This window comes from Pyricularia grisea (genome assembly GCF_004355905.1).
Source record: "Pyricularia grisea strain NI907 chromosome Unknown Pyricularia_grisea_NI907_Scaffold_1, whole genome shotgun sequence".
Taxonomy (NCBI): domain Eukaryota; kingdom Fungi; phylum Ascomycota; class Sordariomycetes; order Magnaporthales; family Pyriculariaceae; genus Pyricularia; species Pyricularia grisea.
The window spans coordinates 1609031-1625597 of NW_022156716.1; the positions used below are offsets into that span (position 1 = coordinate 1609031).

The following is a 16567-nucleotide window of genomic DNA, read 5'->3' on the forward strand; positions in this document are numbered from 1 at the left end:
CCGTCCAGCTCTTTTTATTGTTAGTTCCCATTCGAGGGGTCTGTTTCGTTTCCAAAGAGGTTCAAAATCCAACGGGCCGTCTGCAAAGGAACCCGGATCCAACGGAATTGTTTCCAAAGACTTCTACAGAACCCATCGTCGCGCAGCAACATAGATACGTGGCAGGGTCCCTTTTGTGCCTTACAAGGCCCCCTTTGGCCGGCTCAGGCCCCGCCGCCCGTTTCTGCCCGCCCGGTTGTTTTTAGTGCTTGCTGCTTTGTTTGCTGCCCTCTTATTTTTGGTTTTCTGCCTTGTTGGCAGTGCTTCAGGGTGGGCTTAGTGTGTACCATTTCCGAGTTTGTAAAAGACGGATCCCTCGAAACTGGCTTGCTCTCCGCTTGTTTTTCGGCCTGTTTCCCTCTGTCTCCTCTCGTTCCCCCGCCGACGTGCCCTCATCAACTTCAACGGACGATGATTGGGGGTGACAGGGCAGAATCGTCGAATGGGATCAGGATCGATGGGGCTGGCTTCTTTTCTGACCTCACACACTCTGTCGCTGCCAAGTTGGGCATTCCTGCTGGCATTTACTTCTCCTCGGCCCGCCTCCCAAGCCTTCCTCCATGCTGAAAAATCCCCAGCTCAAAAAGAAGTCGGTGAGGACAGTTCCCCAGCCCCCAAGAGGAACCCGAAAGGCTGGGTTTGACGGTGAAGGTGATATTTATGGATAGGGAGTTTGGTAGTTTGGTCAGAGACGGGGACTGTGGTTATTTTGTGCTCGGCTGTGCAAGCGAAGTAATTATTTTTAATTTTATCTATACTATTTCGACGAGCAAGTGTACGGAGTAAACGAATCGTTGTAAAAGTAAAATGATTCTTGAGGTGGGCTTCGACGAACCCAATTTGGCAAGTAGCAAACCCCTAGCAAAAGACTCCATTCTCGTGCAGCAAAAACGGGCGACAACAACATCATCGCGAATTATCGGATCGCATTTCGATTCGGATGCAGACTGACGGCCCTGCCTGCGGATTAGCCCAGGTTGATTCTTGTCCTTAGTTTGGAAGTGAGGCTTGCAACTTGATCGAGCAGTTGAATCCTTCCTTCCCTTTATCATCCCTTCCATAAACACCAGACCAGACCTATTATTACACACCGTACAGTACCTTGTTTGTTTGCCTGCCTGGCCGTGCAGTGGAGTGCAGCATAAGTGCATTCATTCAATCATTCGTTCATTCATTCATCAGTCAGGGTACCATTAGTAGTAGTAAGCTGTACCCCTTCAACCAGGCCCAAAGCACCTCCAGCTGGACCTTTGGACTTGTGCTGATTTTCGGTATTGTTGCTCAATTCAATTCAGTCCTTTGAACTACGGATGTGCTTACAAAATTCCCCGGTGTGCCTATAATATTCTGGTATAAGCGGAGGAATCTCAGCTCCCGATCATCCATAAATCCTACTCCGTAAAGGGCTGCCCCATCCATCTATCAACGGACCCCACTCGCACAAGGGATTGGCACCTGCGTGGCAGTGGTAGACCACCATCATCCATCCATCTTGGAGCACGACCGTTTCGATCATCTGTACAGTAGTTCGTTGTGTGCACCTGTGCAGGTACCGTGCCTAAGCCCACTCCCTCAACTTAATTCCTGCACACCAATCTGGCAGCATAAACGAATGAATGTGAAAACAACACACCGCAAGAAGCACAAAGCAACGGGCACCTATTACTGTACTGTGGGCGTGGACTTCTGCTTGATCGAAGCGGGGGGAATTTATGCTACCTACTCTTCTTTCCATTTAAAAAAATCACCCCACAACTATCCAATTCTGATTCGCCCTGTTTTCGCTTCCAAGCCGACAAGAAGGTCTTCACCACCACCATCGTTCGTATACCGGTACTTGGTGTGGAAAGTACTTGAATCTGGGTTGCCGCATCTGCACTTTTTGAACATTTCAAGTCTCCCATCGCCATCAAAGTTCCCAGTCAACTTCATATATGTCTTGTGAAACAGTCATAAAGCTGAATCCTTGAAGTTTGTTTCTTGCGCCAATCACATATTCGCATTCACTTGTCACCGACATATAACGAGGTCCACCCTCCAAAACGAAGCTGAAGAAGCACACCCTCCATCGGTTCTACCGGCGGCCTCTTTGCGCTTTGGCAAGCTAGCAAATACGTCAACCGCTCGCGCCTCTTTTCAAGCAAGTGGACAGTCCACATTGACTGGGACACTGTTTTTTTTTTTTTTTTTTGCCTCTCTCTCCAAAAAAAAAAAAAAAGTCCAGCCTCTACTATTATTGAGATTCGGTTCCCCTGAACCAAACCTCCTGGAGCTCACCGCACTTTTGGTCCAGGCAGTGCGAGATCCATCCATTGAATTTGTGTCAGGTCCCCTAAAAAAGCTGGCTTCTAACCTGACAAAACTGCTCCGTCTTGCTCCTGTTAGGTACGTAGGCGCCGCCCCACAGTTGCCGTCGATCTTTGGATGGGCTGCTTGATTGGCCCCCTAGCTTGCTTGGCAGCCCACTTTCAAGCCCACCCCCTTTCTGCTACAAGCGTTACAAGCACGAGACTGACGAGTCCCCCAAGGCACGCGCCACAGTGACCGAGACAGATAAGATATCAACTGGTCTTGGTCCTTCCTGGTCGGGTGAACTACATCAATCGTCACCACAGTCAGAGTATATCATGGAGGTAGTCTACGTCCAGCCTCAAGACTACTCGGCTTATCACTCTGGCGATATTATACATACAACCCAATCCACCGAAGACGAGGCCAACAGAATAATGGATTGGAATTATGGCCTTGCCAAGACTGATGCCCCTCGCAACGTCTACAGTGGTGGCGGCACAAGGACCACCCTAACCCACCGCCCGCGCTATGTCGACTTGGACGATGACCCAATTCTACTGCGCCGCAGCGTCACAACCTCGACGATAATAGAAGGATCGCCATATTCTTCATCATCGGGATCGCCGTCGAGCGTACCCAAGGCAGATAGCAGCATCTCGGCCTCGTCGGCCGGCATGTATGGGCTCTTGGGTGCTGCTGTTGGCGCTGCCGCCGGAGCTGCCATGACCTATGGCATGATGACTAAGGACCGGTCGCAAGCCCCACGTCAAGAGTTTGGCTCTGATAGTGGTCCCATCCCTTCTGTCCAGAGGAGGAGCACCTTTCCTGAACAAAAGGTCAACTTTACAACAGCTCCTCAATACCCGCACCCACCACCGCCAATGCCTGGTCAGCGCTATGTCGAACTGGAGCGTACCGTTGAGAAGATACGGTACCCAGAGGACTTCGCCACAAATGGCCACTACCCTCACCCTCCCGCCTACATGGCGCGGTACAGCCAGGTTGGGGGTCCCTCAAGTAAAAAGGGAGATGTGTTTGACGATAGCAAAAGTCGCTACTCGTCTTCTTCCAAGTACCGCGGCGACCGCCTCATCCGCGAAGCCCCAGCCGTCGGACAAGTGCCACTCCTCTTGACCGAGGCAGAGCACCGCAGCCATGTCGGCTCGTCCATCTCAAGGCACAGCACAGTGAAGCCGCCGCCCTCGGAGCAGCGCAGCTACGTCGGCTCCAAGTATGCCCCCAGTACCAAGCCGCCTCCCGCGGCACCTAATCCACCACCCCCAATGTCCACCACACGCCGCAGCGCATACGAGAGTGCGACAGATCGTGACACGTATGTCTCGGCCCGCAGTCATCGCTCCACTAGCACCCTCCGCGCCGACCCGGTGTCGCGCCCCGAGCCCGGGGTCTACGGATCTTATCCGCCCCCGGCCGGGTCGAGCAGAGGCTCAAGAGTTGCCAGCAGGGTCAAGTCGTCGTCCACAATACGCGGGCGGGACCGCGACATCAACGAGACCCCGAAGGACCGGTCCCACAGCCGCGCCTCCACCAAGTTTGAGCGCCAGTTCCCCATGCCCAACAACCCCGTCGCGCGTCACTATCCGCTCCCACCCTCTCACGATGGCAGGAGTCTCTACTCGGAGATGCCGGCTCCGCAGAAGAGCCACCGGTCGTCTTCTGGACGGAAGAGCCACCACCGCGAGTCCCAGCCGTTGACGCGTAGCGCCCTCGACGACAACGATCGTGCGACCTGGGAGGAGTGGGATGAAGATGATGACGACGCGGTCAGCCTGGCCCCGAGCGATAGCATCAGCTGTGTTGGCAGTAAAAAGAGTAGTCGGTCGCGCCGCTGAGCATTTACCCAGATTAGTGTCTATAGGGACAGACCAGGCGACTAGACTGCTTGTTTAAAGCTGCCTGAGGTGGTTGCTTTTTTGAGGAACCTGCATGTCATGATGAAACTTTACGATTATTTTTCTTTCATGTTACCTTCTTTTCATGCTTGTCACGATATGTCTTACATCTACTTTTTATCTTTTTTCCCCTTTGTTATCCGTTTCTTGGTCTTATTTTACATTCTTTTGATTTCTTTTCTTCTACTTGTCAGAATGGCATATGTGTGGTGTTAGGGATGGATATGAAGTACCAGATGTGTTCCCACAAGGGCAATTTGAGATATTACGCACACCGTCTGAGGATCACCACAGGCGAATAGACGTGAATTATGAAAACAGACAATGAGAGACGACTTTCTATGGCAGGAAATACTTGAGCGACATGATTTACAGTATCTACCTCCACCTGGGATGGCCGGTATTCCGGCATTGACGTCGAAAAGAGAGACAGCTACCCCTCGGGATATTTTTTTCACCTACTAGCAAGGCGGATTTGTCAAGGGACTCTGGCCTATCCCATAGAAAGCACAGCCCCGTTCATCACACGGTCTGCAACAATCGTGCTAACATTCTCACAAGTTATCAGAGGGCTCAAGGAGACCTTCTCAAGTCGCATCGCTCAACTCGATGGTTATCGTTGGATATACCCAAGTATGCATGAAGAAAAAGGGTATCTTTAATTTTGAAGTCCTGCCAAATTCTGTTGGTTGTACAAGAACAGCCCATGCACTGCGATCCGAGATGGCAGACGAAAGCTGCCCCTGAAGGAAGGTGAAGAAAGGATATTCGTACAAACAACCACACATACACACATACACAAGAAGCCCCCATCCCCCGTCTCTCATTTCCACTCCAACACACCAAATCTAATTCCATCGTGTCGCTTCCAAAAAAAGAGACAGCGCTCGATCCTTTTAGCTTTTAGCCCCTTACTTGCACTTGGCAACAACATCCTCACCCGCCTTGGTAGCCTTGGCCAGGTTGGATGTAGCGTCAGTGACGGCCTGGTCATCTCTGTAAATAGGGAAAAGTTGGTGTTTTTGTTAGCGGTCTTTTCCCCCCTCATAATTCTCTATCCATTTTTATTGTTTTAAAAGGGGAAGAGAGTGAGAGAGAGAGAGAAAAGAAAAAAAAAACTTACTTGCTGCCTCCCTGCAGAGCAGTACCAGTGGCGGTCAGACCGGCGGCTACGTCGTCACGGGCGGTGGCAGGGGCCTTTTCGCCGGCGAGCAGGGACTTGCCGATGACGCCAATGGCATCCTGGGCCTGCTTGACGCCGGCCTGGGCGGCGGTCTTGACGGTCGCGTCCTGGATGTCGCCGACGTTCTTCTTGGTCGCGCTCAGGGCGTTGACGATCTGCAGGCGGGCGACGTTGCACGCCAGGTCACCAATTTGGCGGGGCTCGAGGGCGCCTTTTTTGCAATAGGAGAGAGGGTTAGTCAGGGAAAGTTTTTACTTTTTCTTATCCTTTCTTGTTGTGCTTTCGTGCTTGGACTTTTGAGAAGAGACAACAGAGTGGCTTGCGCAAGGGAATAGAAGATGCTTGGAAGATTGATATTTAGTGGTCTGGCTTACGAGCTTCAGTTACGGCAGCGCCAAAGGCCATGAGGGCGGCAATGATGTACTGCTGGGCGTGCATTTTGACTTAGTGTTTTGGACTGAGATGGGATGGAACAGAAGAGGTCTTGTTTGGCAGGAGATCCAAGGATGTTGAATAAGCTAAAATAAAAGGTTAAAAAAGTTATGGCCAACCAGGGCTTTCGAAGTGAACTCAAATGGAATAAGAGACGAAAGAAAAAGGATTAGATGGCAGGCTGTATGTGAGATAAGTGATTAGAACAGATGAAGACAGGAAAAAAAAAAATACGGATGGAGACCTTTGATTTATACGAATTCTTTTCCCAGAGATGCCTCCCAGCAAGTTGCGAGCATCCGGTTTCACAAAAGCCTACCCATCTCTGGGATCGTTTGCCACCAAAGATGGACAATGTCGATATCGTCTCAGATCATATTGAAGCGGGCCGGGCCCTATACCTCTCGATGGGTTTTCTTTGCGATATCGTACCCTGAACAAGGGCGGGATTTTGAAGGGGGACCCCCCCTTTTTTCGGTTTCAATCGCTACCACAGCTATAATTAGTTGGGTATTCTCATCGCGAAAAGCTGTCCACCGTGGTAAAGGGGTGATGTGCTGCATTCTTTTATCCCCTTAAAGTTATTTCTACTCTATTCTTATCGTGTACATCATACAAAGCTTATGTTTATCCATCTTCTTTAAAGAAGGCAACACCAATCAAAAACCCAGTACGTTTAAACCCATCCAGGGAGAGAGAGAGGAAGAAGTAGAATAAGCAATTCATCTAGAGTCGGAACAGTGAAAGAAACGAAATAAAACTTTTATTCGAATAAGGCCGCGGCAGGGTTTCAGAAAAACAATGTTTAAAGACAATCCTTAAACCTTGCAGCTGGAATACGCCCAGTTATCTAATCGCGCCACGCGCAAGGGATCATCATTTACGACCAACTTTGCGAAGCTTGTTTGGAAAAAGTACTATGCAGAGAAAAAGAAAAAGACAGAGAAGCGCTGGACTAACGAGCACTCAACTCCGACTAACCAGCACGCATTTTGACCCATTTATAAGCCCACACAGCGATCGTCTGCACTGGGTACTTCTTGGGTGGGATTTTTGGCCAAGTTAGGCATGGTTATGACCAAGATCACAATATGGGTCAAGATCGGGGTGGTCACGTGATTTGATTTAACTGGTCGAATCTTACATCTTCGGCCGGCGGGCCCAACCGGGTCCGGGGCCGGGGTCCAAAAACCGTGATTGACACGTTCAAATTTTGCGCCGAAATACGGGACCAGTTTCTTTATTCTTGTTCTGCCGCTTCGTGGCAAAATTCAACCTACAAAATCCAACAGAGAGAGGGTGGGACAAATTGGTATAGAATTTGCCTGGGAAGAAGTCCCGGATAGTGTTTTGACAATGTTGGTACTGAGTGGGGCTAATTACGGGTCAAAGTGAGTGCTGGTTAGTCCAGCCCCCCACCCCCCAAGAAAGAGAGAAAAAAAATCCCGCGGGCAGCGGGAACAGGCTGTTTTTTCGGGCGCCGCGTGAACCTGCGACTCGTTTCTCTCTCCACGTATGATCTGCAGATTTGTAACTTGTGACAAGCAAGACCGGTGGATTAAACCCATGGGAAGACTGCACATCTCGAAACAGAAAATCATAAACTTAGGGGATTTGAGAGAGGAAAATAGCAACTATCATAAAGCTAAATGAAAGAAGCTTGTTTTTTTCCTCTTTTGTAAAAAAAAAAAAAAAAAAAGGGGGGACCATCGGCTTAACCAAAAAGCCGTTTGCCGCGCGGTTGTTCGTGGTCCTGGTGGTTATATGTAACACTGTCAGTCAGCTCATGGTCCCGCCGGTTGCCTTGTTATTCAGCTGGATGAGGTGTCGTCCCCCTATTAGGATGTCAGGGTATGTTCTAACTCTATTAGAGGCTGGGAAAGTTCAAGTAGTGCAATACGATAGGGCAAAGGGTATAGAAGAGAACTTAATACGCACTCATTCTTTTCCCTTTCTTCATATCATGACCAATCTGTGGTTGATTGTTGGGAAATCACCCGAGTACATCATAATCAAATCGTTCGACGCTCAACCAAGACATCTTGTCATGTAGATCTTATTGCATAGGTATATAGAGTTACGTATCTTCTTTGTATGGTTGTCTACCTGATTGACACACTTGGCGATGCAGATGCATCATTTGCATGAAAGCGACCAAAATTCCGGAACATACCAGACATGTCTGCTAGGTGGTTCGGCGCTTTAATAAGACCCGAGAATAGCAATATATTAAAATGAGAACTGCAGATCACCAAAGACACCTTGGCCACAATCATCTTGCGTTGAAGTCTATGGTTGAGGTCGGTGATGATGTACGGCAATTCGGGTACCAGCCTTAGGTAGGTACCTTATCTAAGTTCACTGAGCCCCTGAATATCTGCATACAGAGCTTCTTATAACCTAGGTACAGGCTCTTTCTCACGGATCAACCAACTGGGAACCTAGGTAGGTAGGTACCTAGGTAGATTGAAATAACAAGCGGGCCTATACACCAAGGCAAGTACGAAGTACTACTAACTGGCATAAGAAATCGTATGTTAGTTGCAGGGTAGATTCAACCAATCTCAATATAGCCTGGGTTGAGAAACATGGTTTTTTTTTTTTTTTTTTTTTTTTTTTGTTGCAATTTACATATACGTTTATAGGGTAAGTTCGAGTAAGTAGTCACGTGCAGATTCATTCAGGGCGCACAATGGTGGAGGGGGCAGATATTTAATGAGTGCCCAAGCAGTATGTATGTACAAAGTACTCGAAAGATGAGCTCAGGATACGAGCTAATTAGTAGGGGTCGGAGTTCCCTACTAATCTAACCTTACTTACCTAGGTAGGTATTATTTCTGCATTCGATGACATCTGGTGTTGTTACCAGCCAAAATGGATCCGAAGCAAAAGCTGAGAAGGCAGGTCAGCAAGCAATCAACTGCCCAAGGCAGGCACCTAAACCGGATAGGGTAGCCAGCCAAAGTGGAGAGCATTTGCCAATACTGAAGCCCTGGGCATGTCATGTCCTCAGCCACCAGGGTGGTGTGGAAGAGATTCGCCGAGAGGGACCGGGGGTGCATGGTCAAGGTAGCAGTTGCCATTAACAGACTCCATAAGTATCAAATTATAGGTAGGAGCCATCTAGGAAGGTAGAAATGGGATGTGGGCGCATAAAAACATAGCCTTGCCTTACCTAGGTAGGTACCTCAAGCTACTTACCTAGGTTACCAAGTTCCTATGTTCGGCGTACAATTCCTTGCATAACAATCAAGGTTTCAATCTTGGCAGCATCATGCCCAAGGCATGGTATGAGATGAGATCTGAACTGAAAAAAAAAAAAAAAAAAAATAGATGTTACTATGACCTATATATGTTGGTGGTACCTGGTTTTGTTTATTTGTCTTCAGGGAAACATGGTTCGTGACAAATCAGATCGTTTGAATCCAGTCGTTTTTATTTTCCGAGTCTTGAACCATGGCTAAATACCCTACCCCATATACGTGGGTCAACATCAAGTATATTTCCGGGACGCTCATACCCTACAAAACCGACTGGTCTACCTCGTACATTCCATACTGTCTAGCTTGCCAAGGATTTTGCGGGCCATTGAGCAATGAACAACCGCTCTTGCCGCTCTGTCGGCCGCAACCACGACATGCGATATTTCCATGGTTCTTACTCTTAGTAATACATATTATTGAACTCAACCGATCGGTACCTGCATTTGTCCAATCCCATATTCCATGGAACAAACGACGAGATGACTGGACTAACTACCAGGTACGTACTATGTCTATGTCGTCCATTGCATCTAACTTGAGGCCTTGGACCAGATCTTGTGTATCTTTGAGGATTTTTACTGCAGCACCAACAAGCGATTGCTAGATTGAGATCCCAAGGCAACGCAGTCTCTGCAGAGCTATTATTCTAGAGGTACTTTTGGGGGTGCTTTCGCAAGCTTCGCCTCCCACCCCCGGCCGAAAATATCGTCGCCACGATGGCTCGAGTCATGTTTAAACGAGTTCGGCCAGTTCTAACTCCGACGAACTTCACCTTACTTGCCGGATCTCGTTCCGGTTCTCGAGATGTCCCATGTCGTCGGAGGTGTTGCCAAATATGAACGCAATCATTTCATATCCAATTCGTTAGTGTCTGTTTGCAGTAGAAAGTAAGCGTTTTTTTTTTTTTTTCTCAATACCTTACCGGCTACGAACATGGAGGTCTCACTCACCATGGGACAACAGGGATCGGATCGCAACAGTCCGCTGTTACAGAAGTCACGACAAGACAAACCATTCCATTGATCCTACTCACACAACCCTGAGGAAACATCGATTTCAGCGAAAAAAAAAAGTACCTACCCCAGTCAATGTTTCCTTCTCAGTCAAACATATGTATGTTTGGTATGTTTGTGAAGAAACCCGCAAAGTGCTGATTGTTTTCTGTTAATTGGACCGACCTTCATCATCCCACCATTCCTCGAACACCGTGGATACCGATTGGGCATCATGAACCATCCGCCCGGATTGGTTGTTACCGGGTCCGAGATCCTTGAAGTAGTCAAGACTTGACTACTTGATCCACTCGGCTTGTCGCCCACACATCGCGCTGGGCTTAGTGACCTGCTACAACAAGCCATATGTAATATTTCCGAAATTGCAATATGTTTCGCCATCTCTTGCATGGCCACTTCACTGCTGGCTTACTGGTGCGGCCATCTGGTTCCCAGCTCTGGTCCGATAGATTGATACTGGTTTCCAACACTAAGATGGTCGGCGACTGGGTAGTTTTCGAATTACCCAAATATTCCGAAGACACACTTGTTCAGGCTCACACGAATACGTTTCATCGCCGTGAACACAAGATATATCCAACGAATGGGCAATGGGAATGTCAAAATGCTGGCACATATCTGAGCATACCACCATGGTAAGGAGATGGGAAATGTAGTTTTCTCCACAATCCTTGACTTTGGCGGATCAAGGTTCGTCCAGCGTTGAACCACCACTATTTTCAGGATCCTTACAAAACCTTGGTCAGCTCGTCACAAGCTAGACCGTCCCATCTGTCTTTGATCTCAGCGATACTACCTAGATTTACCTTCAGCTATCCTTTCGTTCAACCAGAGGTAGTGGTGCTTATGGGGAGGGTGGTTGGTTTGCTTGTTCCCGACCAGGGACCACTGTCTTTATGCCGGTTGGTGGTCCCTCGAGAACTCGCCCGTAGTAATTTGGTAACATTACCAAGACCTGGATCTTATCAAGGTGGGTTGCAACTTACGACGTAGAAGGTTGCGTTGGTGTGAGTCGGGCCACGGAGACAGCCGTTCTCGACCACTGACTCGGCATCCCTGGATTCATACTACGACAGATATGCTGGACAGCTTGGCGGATAGCCGGCCGCTTTAGTAGTAGGTACCACAAACCTCACCATCCCTGCGTCGACGACGGGGCAGTAGAGGAGGGGTCCTCCTACCTCAGAAGCGTTGCATAACAAGTTCAGCATGTCTCTTCCCCGCGTAATCTCGTGTATCGAATAAACACGACCCACCCCCCTACTGCATGGAGAAAAATAGATATGTCAAGGAATATAGGTAAGCAGAAAGATTCTTCTTAGCTTGCTATATTAAGTTTGCAAAAGTAGCCTCCGCTGTCTTTCTTTGCTCTTCTGCAGGCCAGAATACATCACAACGTTCGTCTTAGCTCGACTAGGACAGTCGCACCAAGATGATCGTGGATCACTCTCTTGATCATGAGGACATGAGCGGGATCGTTGTCGGTGTCGTGAGCACATGTCTTGTATTGATCACATTGGCTGTTGCTGCCAGGGTATGTTCACTGCTCTACTGCGCCATCATTCTGTTATTTCACAACGAGTCTTTTGGTTCGATGTGTATACACTACGTCGGAGACTGCTTTCACACTCTTAACACTTTTTTTTTTCTTAATCCAGGTATATACTCGTCTTATCATCCTCAGGACGTTTGGCCTAGACGACTATGCGGCCGTCCTGTCCCTATTCTTTACATTCGCCTGCGGCCTGGTAATTGGCCTGAGTAAGTATCCCATGCATCACCGGCAAGGTAAGGCCTGAAGCTATCCGACTAACGTTAACGCTCATTTACATAGTGGCTCGTCATGGCTCCGGGAAGCACATCTGGACTGTACAGGCTAGTGATGTCGAGACCTACTTGATCGTGAGTTTGAAGTTCCCAATCAACTACAACGAAGGTGGGATCGGCTACTAATGTAAGCCGCCAACTGCTTAGCAATTTTACCTCAGCATCGTCTTCTATAATGCATCTATCATGGCGACCAAGGCTGCGTTTTTGCTCCAATACTACCGAGTCCTAGCGGTCAACAGGACGATGAAGCGCGTGTACTTGGGATTCTTCATCCTGATAGCATCGTGGTGCTTTAGCTTTGTACTAGTCGCCATTTTTCAGTGCACCCCGGTAAGTAATCGTTGTCAAAGGTACCGCAAGAGAAGGTATCGTGTTGCTAATATTACTACCATAAATAGATTTCCGACTTTTGGTCCAGTGCGCCAACAAGGAACTGTATACCTGTGAGTCTTACTAGAGTGAATGACCTCAATGTACCTACCTACCTACCTACCTACCTAGCCCTGATTGCTAACGCTCCAACATCAGAACTTCCCTTACTGGAAGGTCCAAGGTTTCGGCCACATTACCACCGACGTTCTGGTCTTCACCCTGCCTCTGCCGGCGCTCTATCAACTTCAGATCAACAAGACGCAAAAACTGGTACTGATGGGCATCTTCTCCCTCGGCTTCTTCACGTGCGCCATCTCGGTCATCAGGCTCAGATATCTGGTCGTCGCCGAGGATGTCACATGGGACAACACCATTGCATCAGTGTGGTCCACCACCGAGGTCAGCACTGGCCTGCTGTGCGCCTGCCTCCCGACTCTACGACCTTTGATGGGACGCATGTTCCCCCAGCTCAGATCTATAGTCAACAAGAGCACGGCGGGACGCGGCGTTGAGGGTGGCGGCGGACTCGGATACCATACGGGCGGAAGCAACATGGGCGGTGTTAACAGCAAAAACCGCAGCCTGGCCACTACTTCTTCGAACTTTTCCAAGTCTCGGTCCGCCTACCGCGAGAACAGCGACAGCGTAGAGAGGCTGCGCGTGGACGTCAACGGGACCGAGACTTCGCCCGCAGTGAAGGAAGAAAGCTTCTTGGACGACATCAGCGAGACGGGCTCGCCTCGCGGGTTCAACATGCAGACGTTTGGAACCAAGACCAAGGTTACCACCGGCATGGGCAAGGGGGTTCAAGAGCGATCGCGAGAGTTGCCTTCGCTACCAGCTGGTCAGATCCGGGTTTCTAGGGATGTCTACCAGACTCAATCATGATGATCATTTGGCTTTTTTATTCTTCAGATTACCATAGGTTAGCATTTTTTTTGCAATTTCTTTTTAGCTTTTATTGTGTTATGAAAATCTTTTCCCAGACGGCATTGACCCCTTTGGATCATCGGTTGATTCACTTAACTCTTCAACTGATTTATTGAGCTTGTGTCTAACCATTTTAGTCTTGGCAGAAAGCATGACATATTCATCCCAAATGATGGAACTGTCTGCCATCGGAGAACTACACCAGGCTCGGAAGTAAAGCGTGTCAGTGTTTTTTTTTTTTTTTTTTGTTTTGCCACTTGGCGATGTGATTGTGATGGTTTGGTTGACTCGTTGATTTAGCAACCTTTAGAGTCTTGGGTGTGGGCGATCTTTTAAGCATTTGCTCGTGCGACAAGAGGATTTTGACTCGCGAAAGAAAACCAGGCAGGGTTCAAGGAGAAGAAGAGACGAAAACCAAGGGTAGATAAAAAAAATAGCGACAAAAGATCAAGGCCAAGGTAACCCAGAGGTCCATCCGTATGGTATAGGCAAGTTGGCCCCTACTTATGGTGCCCCTCATTGTGTTGACCGAACGGCGTTTAACTTTGTGTCAAAACTGGTCGGAGCGAGATGTGACACTTGATCTCTTGTTGGAGAATATTCAATGCAACGTACAATTTTGCCTGGCTCAGGCAGGTCTGGTGATAACAATAAACATACTACTTAGTATATATAGTTTGACGTCTGTTCGAAAAATAGATTCGGACCCGGAGCTACGAAGAAGAAACCCACCGGTGCTCCGCTACGGAAAACGTCGCAAGAAAAAAAAAAAAAAAAAAAAAAAAACGGTGACTCCGATAATCGGCCCCCACTCAGGCAGGCACCTGCAGTGGATGATGACTCTTTCTATTACGGAAGGACCATCCTCCCCTTTTCTTGTTCATACATTCCGTTCGCATGGTTGACTGGTAAACTAAAAACACCTACCCACCCATTAAGACTCAATTACTAAGAGGAACTTGAACTGAGACAAGTCACACATTCACTTTGACGACCAAGTTTCTTCATTGTAAAGAGGAAAAGCCACGTACAAGGTTTGCTCCCTTTAGGTTCAAGCATTTTCTTGCAACAACAAAAACTCTTTTGATTTTTACTCTGCGTTCGTCCGAAACAAGTATCCAACCCCGGTCAACAAGGAAAATAGCTACCAGAGGACGGGGTTCTTATTGTGATACTACAAAGTAGCACTAAGGAGGGAAAGTGAAAAAAAAAAAGCACGAGGAGAAAACAGAGCAGGCAGAGAAAATGATCGAGGTAGAGCTTGGCGCATCGATACCGCCAGACACTGCACATGTAGGTAAGCTTCAAAAGAGCACGCCGAACAGACCTCCTGTTTAACATATATACTAATGCTTCATTACAGGCAGTGAGTGTGTCTTTGCCGACATGGCAGTCCAATGTGGGATATGAAGAGGGCCAGTCGTGGGTAGTCGACCGCATGACGACCGGTTACCCCAGGTTCTTTATCCACAAGACCATCTCTGGCTTTGCCGATGAATTGGCCGCCCGCTTTGGTCAGCCAGGGCAGAAGGCCATGCTGTTCCCCAACACGAAGGCGGCGCTGAGATGCGTAGATTACGTCAAGGAACGTGCCTCGTCGCAATCGGCACTGGATGGGCTCGACGCAGTACACCTAACCCTGGCCCCTGACGCCCCCAAGGTCGTTGCCGACCAGCTCAGGCCCATCTCTCCTACCGTCTCGGCCGTGCTGCTGTCCCCCGAGGCATTCCCGGTTGCAAAGGAGTACTGGCAGCACTCTGGCGACGGTGTCTCGAGCCGAAGGGCTGAGTTTTGCCAGAACCTCTTCTCGGCAAAACTGCTGGTCCCAGAAGGCTCGCCACCCGTTTCTCCCCAGCCCCCAGCCTTCAAGTCCGCCAAGGGACCGAGGCGGTACCGGCGGGAGACGCCAGCAAACGACACACCTGCACCCAGCGGGACGAATGGGGCCTCGACACCTCCCAAAGCCGCCAAGACAGAAGAGCAGGAGTCGGAAGAGGAGACGGAGCGCTTCCTCGAGGAGCGTTTCGGGCGCAACCTCGACATCTCCCTCCTCCCCCGCGCGCGATCGGCCATCAAGAGGCGCATCGCCGGCGCCCTGTCTGCGGACCACGACATCTCCAGCAGCCACACATTCCCGGCCATGGAGTCCAACACGCGCGGCGTCAACAACCTCAAGGAGGACGACGTGCTCATCTACCCATGCGGCATGAACGCCATCTTCCACGCCCATCGGCTCCTCAGGTCTGCGCGCGGCCACGATCTCAAGAGCATCAACTTTGGCTTCCCCTACGTCGACACGCTCAAGATCCTCCAAAAGTTCGGCCCAGGCTGCGTCTTCTACGGCCACGCCTCCGAGGCGGACCTGGACGACCTGGAACGGCGCCTCGAGGCCGGCGAGCGATACCTGGCCCTCTTTTGCGAGTTCCCCGGCAACCCGCTGCTTACGTGTCCCAACCTGGCCCGGATCCGCACCATGGCCGACAAGCACGACTTTGCCGTCGTGGTCGACGAGACCATCGGGACCTTTTCCAACATCAACGTGCTGCAGTACGCCGACATAGTGGTCAGCAGCCTGACCAAGATCTTCTCGGGCGACTGCAATGTCATGGGCGGCAGCAGCATCCTCAACCCCAACGGCCGGTACTACGGTGCCCTCAAGTCTGCGGCGGCCGCCGGATACGAGGACACGTACTGGGCCGAGGACGTGCTCTTCATGGAGCGCAACAGCCGCGACTTTGCGTCTCGCGTCGTCCGCATCAACGTCAACGCCGAGGCCGTCTGCGACCTGCTGCACAACCACACTCTCGTCCGCCGGGTGCACTACCCCAGGGTCAACGCCGACCGCGCAAACTACGAGCAGTGCCGCCTGCCGTCGGGCGGCTACGGCGGCCTGCTCTCGGTCGTCTTCCGCGACAAGGAGGCCGCCGTGGCCTTTTACGACGCCATCAAGACGGCAAAGGGCCCCAGCCTCGGTACGAACTTCACCCTGGTCTCGCCCTATGTTCTCCTCGCACACTACAACGAGCTCGAATGGGCCGCCAGCCTCGGTGTCGACCCTAACCTGCTGAGGATTAGCATCGGGCTGGGCGAGACGGAGGAGCTCGTCGACACGTTCAAGAGGGCGCTCGAGGCGGCCGAGGTCGCCGTAGCCTCTGCTGGGAAAGGAGACTCTTCTGCTGTTGCGTCTTAGGTCCGTGTGACGTTAATATATTTTATGACTAGCAAACATATAGATTATGATTTCTTCTTCGAGTTTTGTTTACAATGAAAAGCACAATAGTACAGATCACATGGTAGTGC

At 49.9% G+C, this 16567-nt stretch overlaps 4 protein-coding genes across 4 annotated transcripts; 3 read left to right on the forward strand and 1 right to left on the reverse strand.

Moving 5' to 3' along the window:
• Window positions 1-2666: 2666 nt before the first annotated feature.
• On the forward strand, window positions 2667-4184 carry PgNI_00427 (uncharacterized protein; the record flags this gene model as incomplete). The annotated part of the gene is made up of 1 exon (XM_031120507.1): window positions 2667-4184. The coding sequence occupies one exon, from the start codon at window positions 2667-2669 to the stop codon at window positions 4182-4184; it is 1518 nt and encodes a 505-aa protein (XP_030987022.1).
• A 971-nt stretch (window positions 4185-5155) lies between these two features.
• On the reverse strand, window positions 5156-5865 carry PgNI_00428 (uncharacterized protein; the record flags this gene model as incomplete). Its single annotated transcript, XM_031120508.1, has 3 exons — window positions 5156-5240; window positions 5368-5638; window positions 5802-5865. 3 exons carry the CDS (start codon window positions 5863-5865, stop codon window positions 5156-5158), a joined length of 420 nt encoding a protein of 139 aa, XP_030986859.1.
• Window positions 5866-11567: 5702 nt separating this feature from the next.
• PgNI_00429 (uncharacterized protein) lies at window positions 11568-13250 on the forward strand (the record flags this gene model as incomplete). The annotated part of the gene is made up of 6 exons (XM_031120509.1): window positions 11568-11669; window positions 11794-11896; window positions 11970-12037; window positions 12110-12295; window positions 12364-12408; window positions 12494-13250. 6 exons carry the CDS (start codon window positions 11568-11570, stop codon window positions 13223-13225), a joined length of 1236 nt encoding a protein of 411 aa, XP_030986858.1. The 3' UTR covers window positions 13226-13250.
• A 1262-nt stretch (window positions 13251-14512) lies between these two features.
• Window positions 14513-16457, forward strand: PgNI_00430 (uncharacterized protein; the record flags this gene model as incomplete). The annotated part of the gene is made up of 2 exons (XM_031120510.1): window positions 14513-14560; window positions 14631-16457. 2 exons carry the CDS (start codon window positions 14513-14515, stop codon window positions 16455-16457), a joined length of 1875 nt encoding a protein of 624 aa, XP_030986355.1.
• Window positions 16458-16567: the final 110 nt, after the last annotated feature.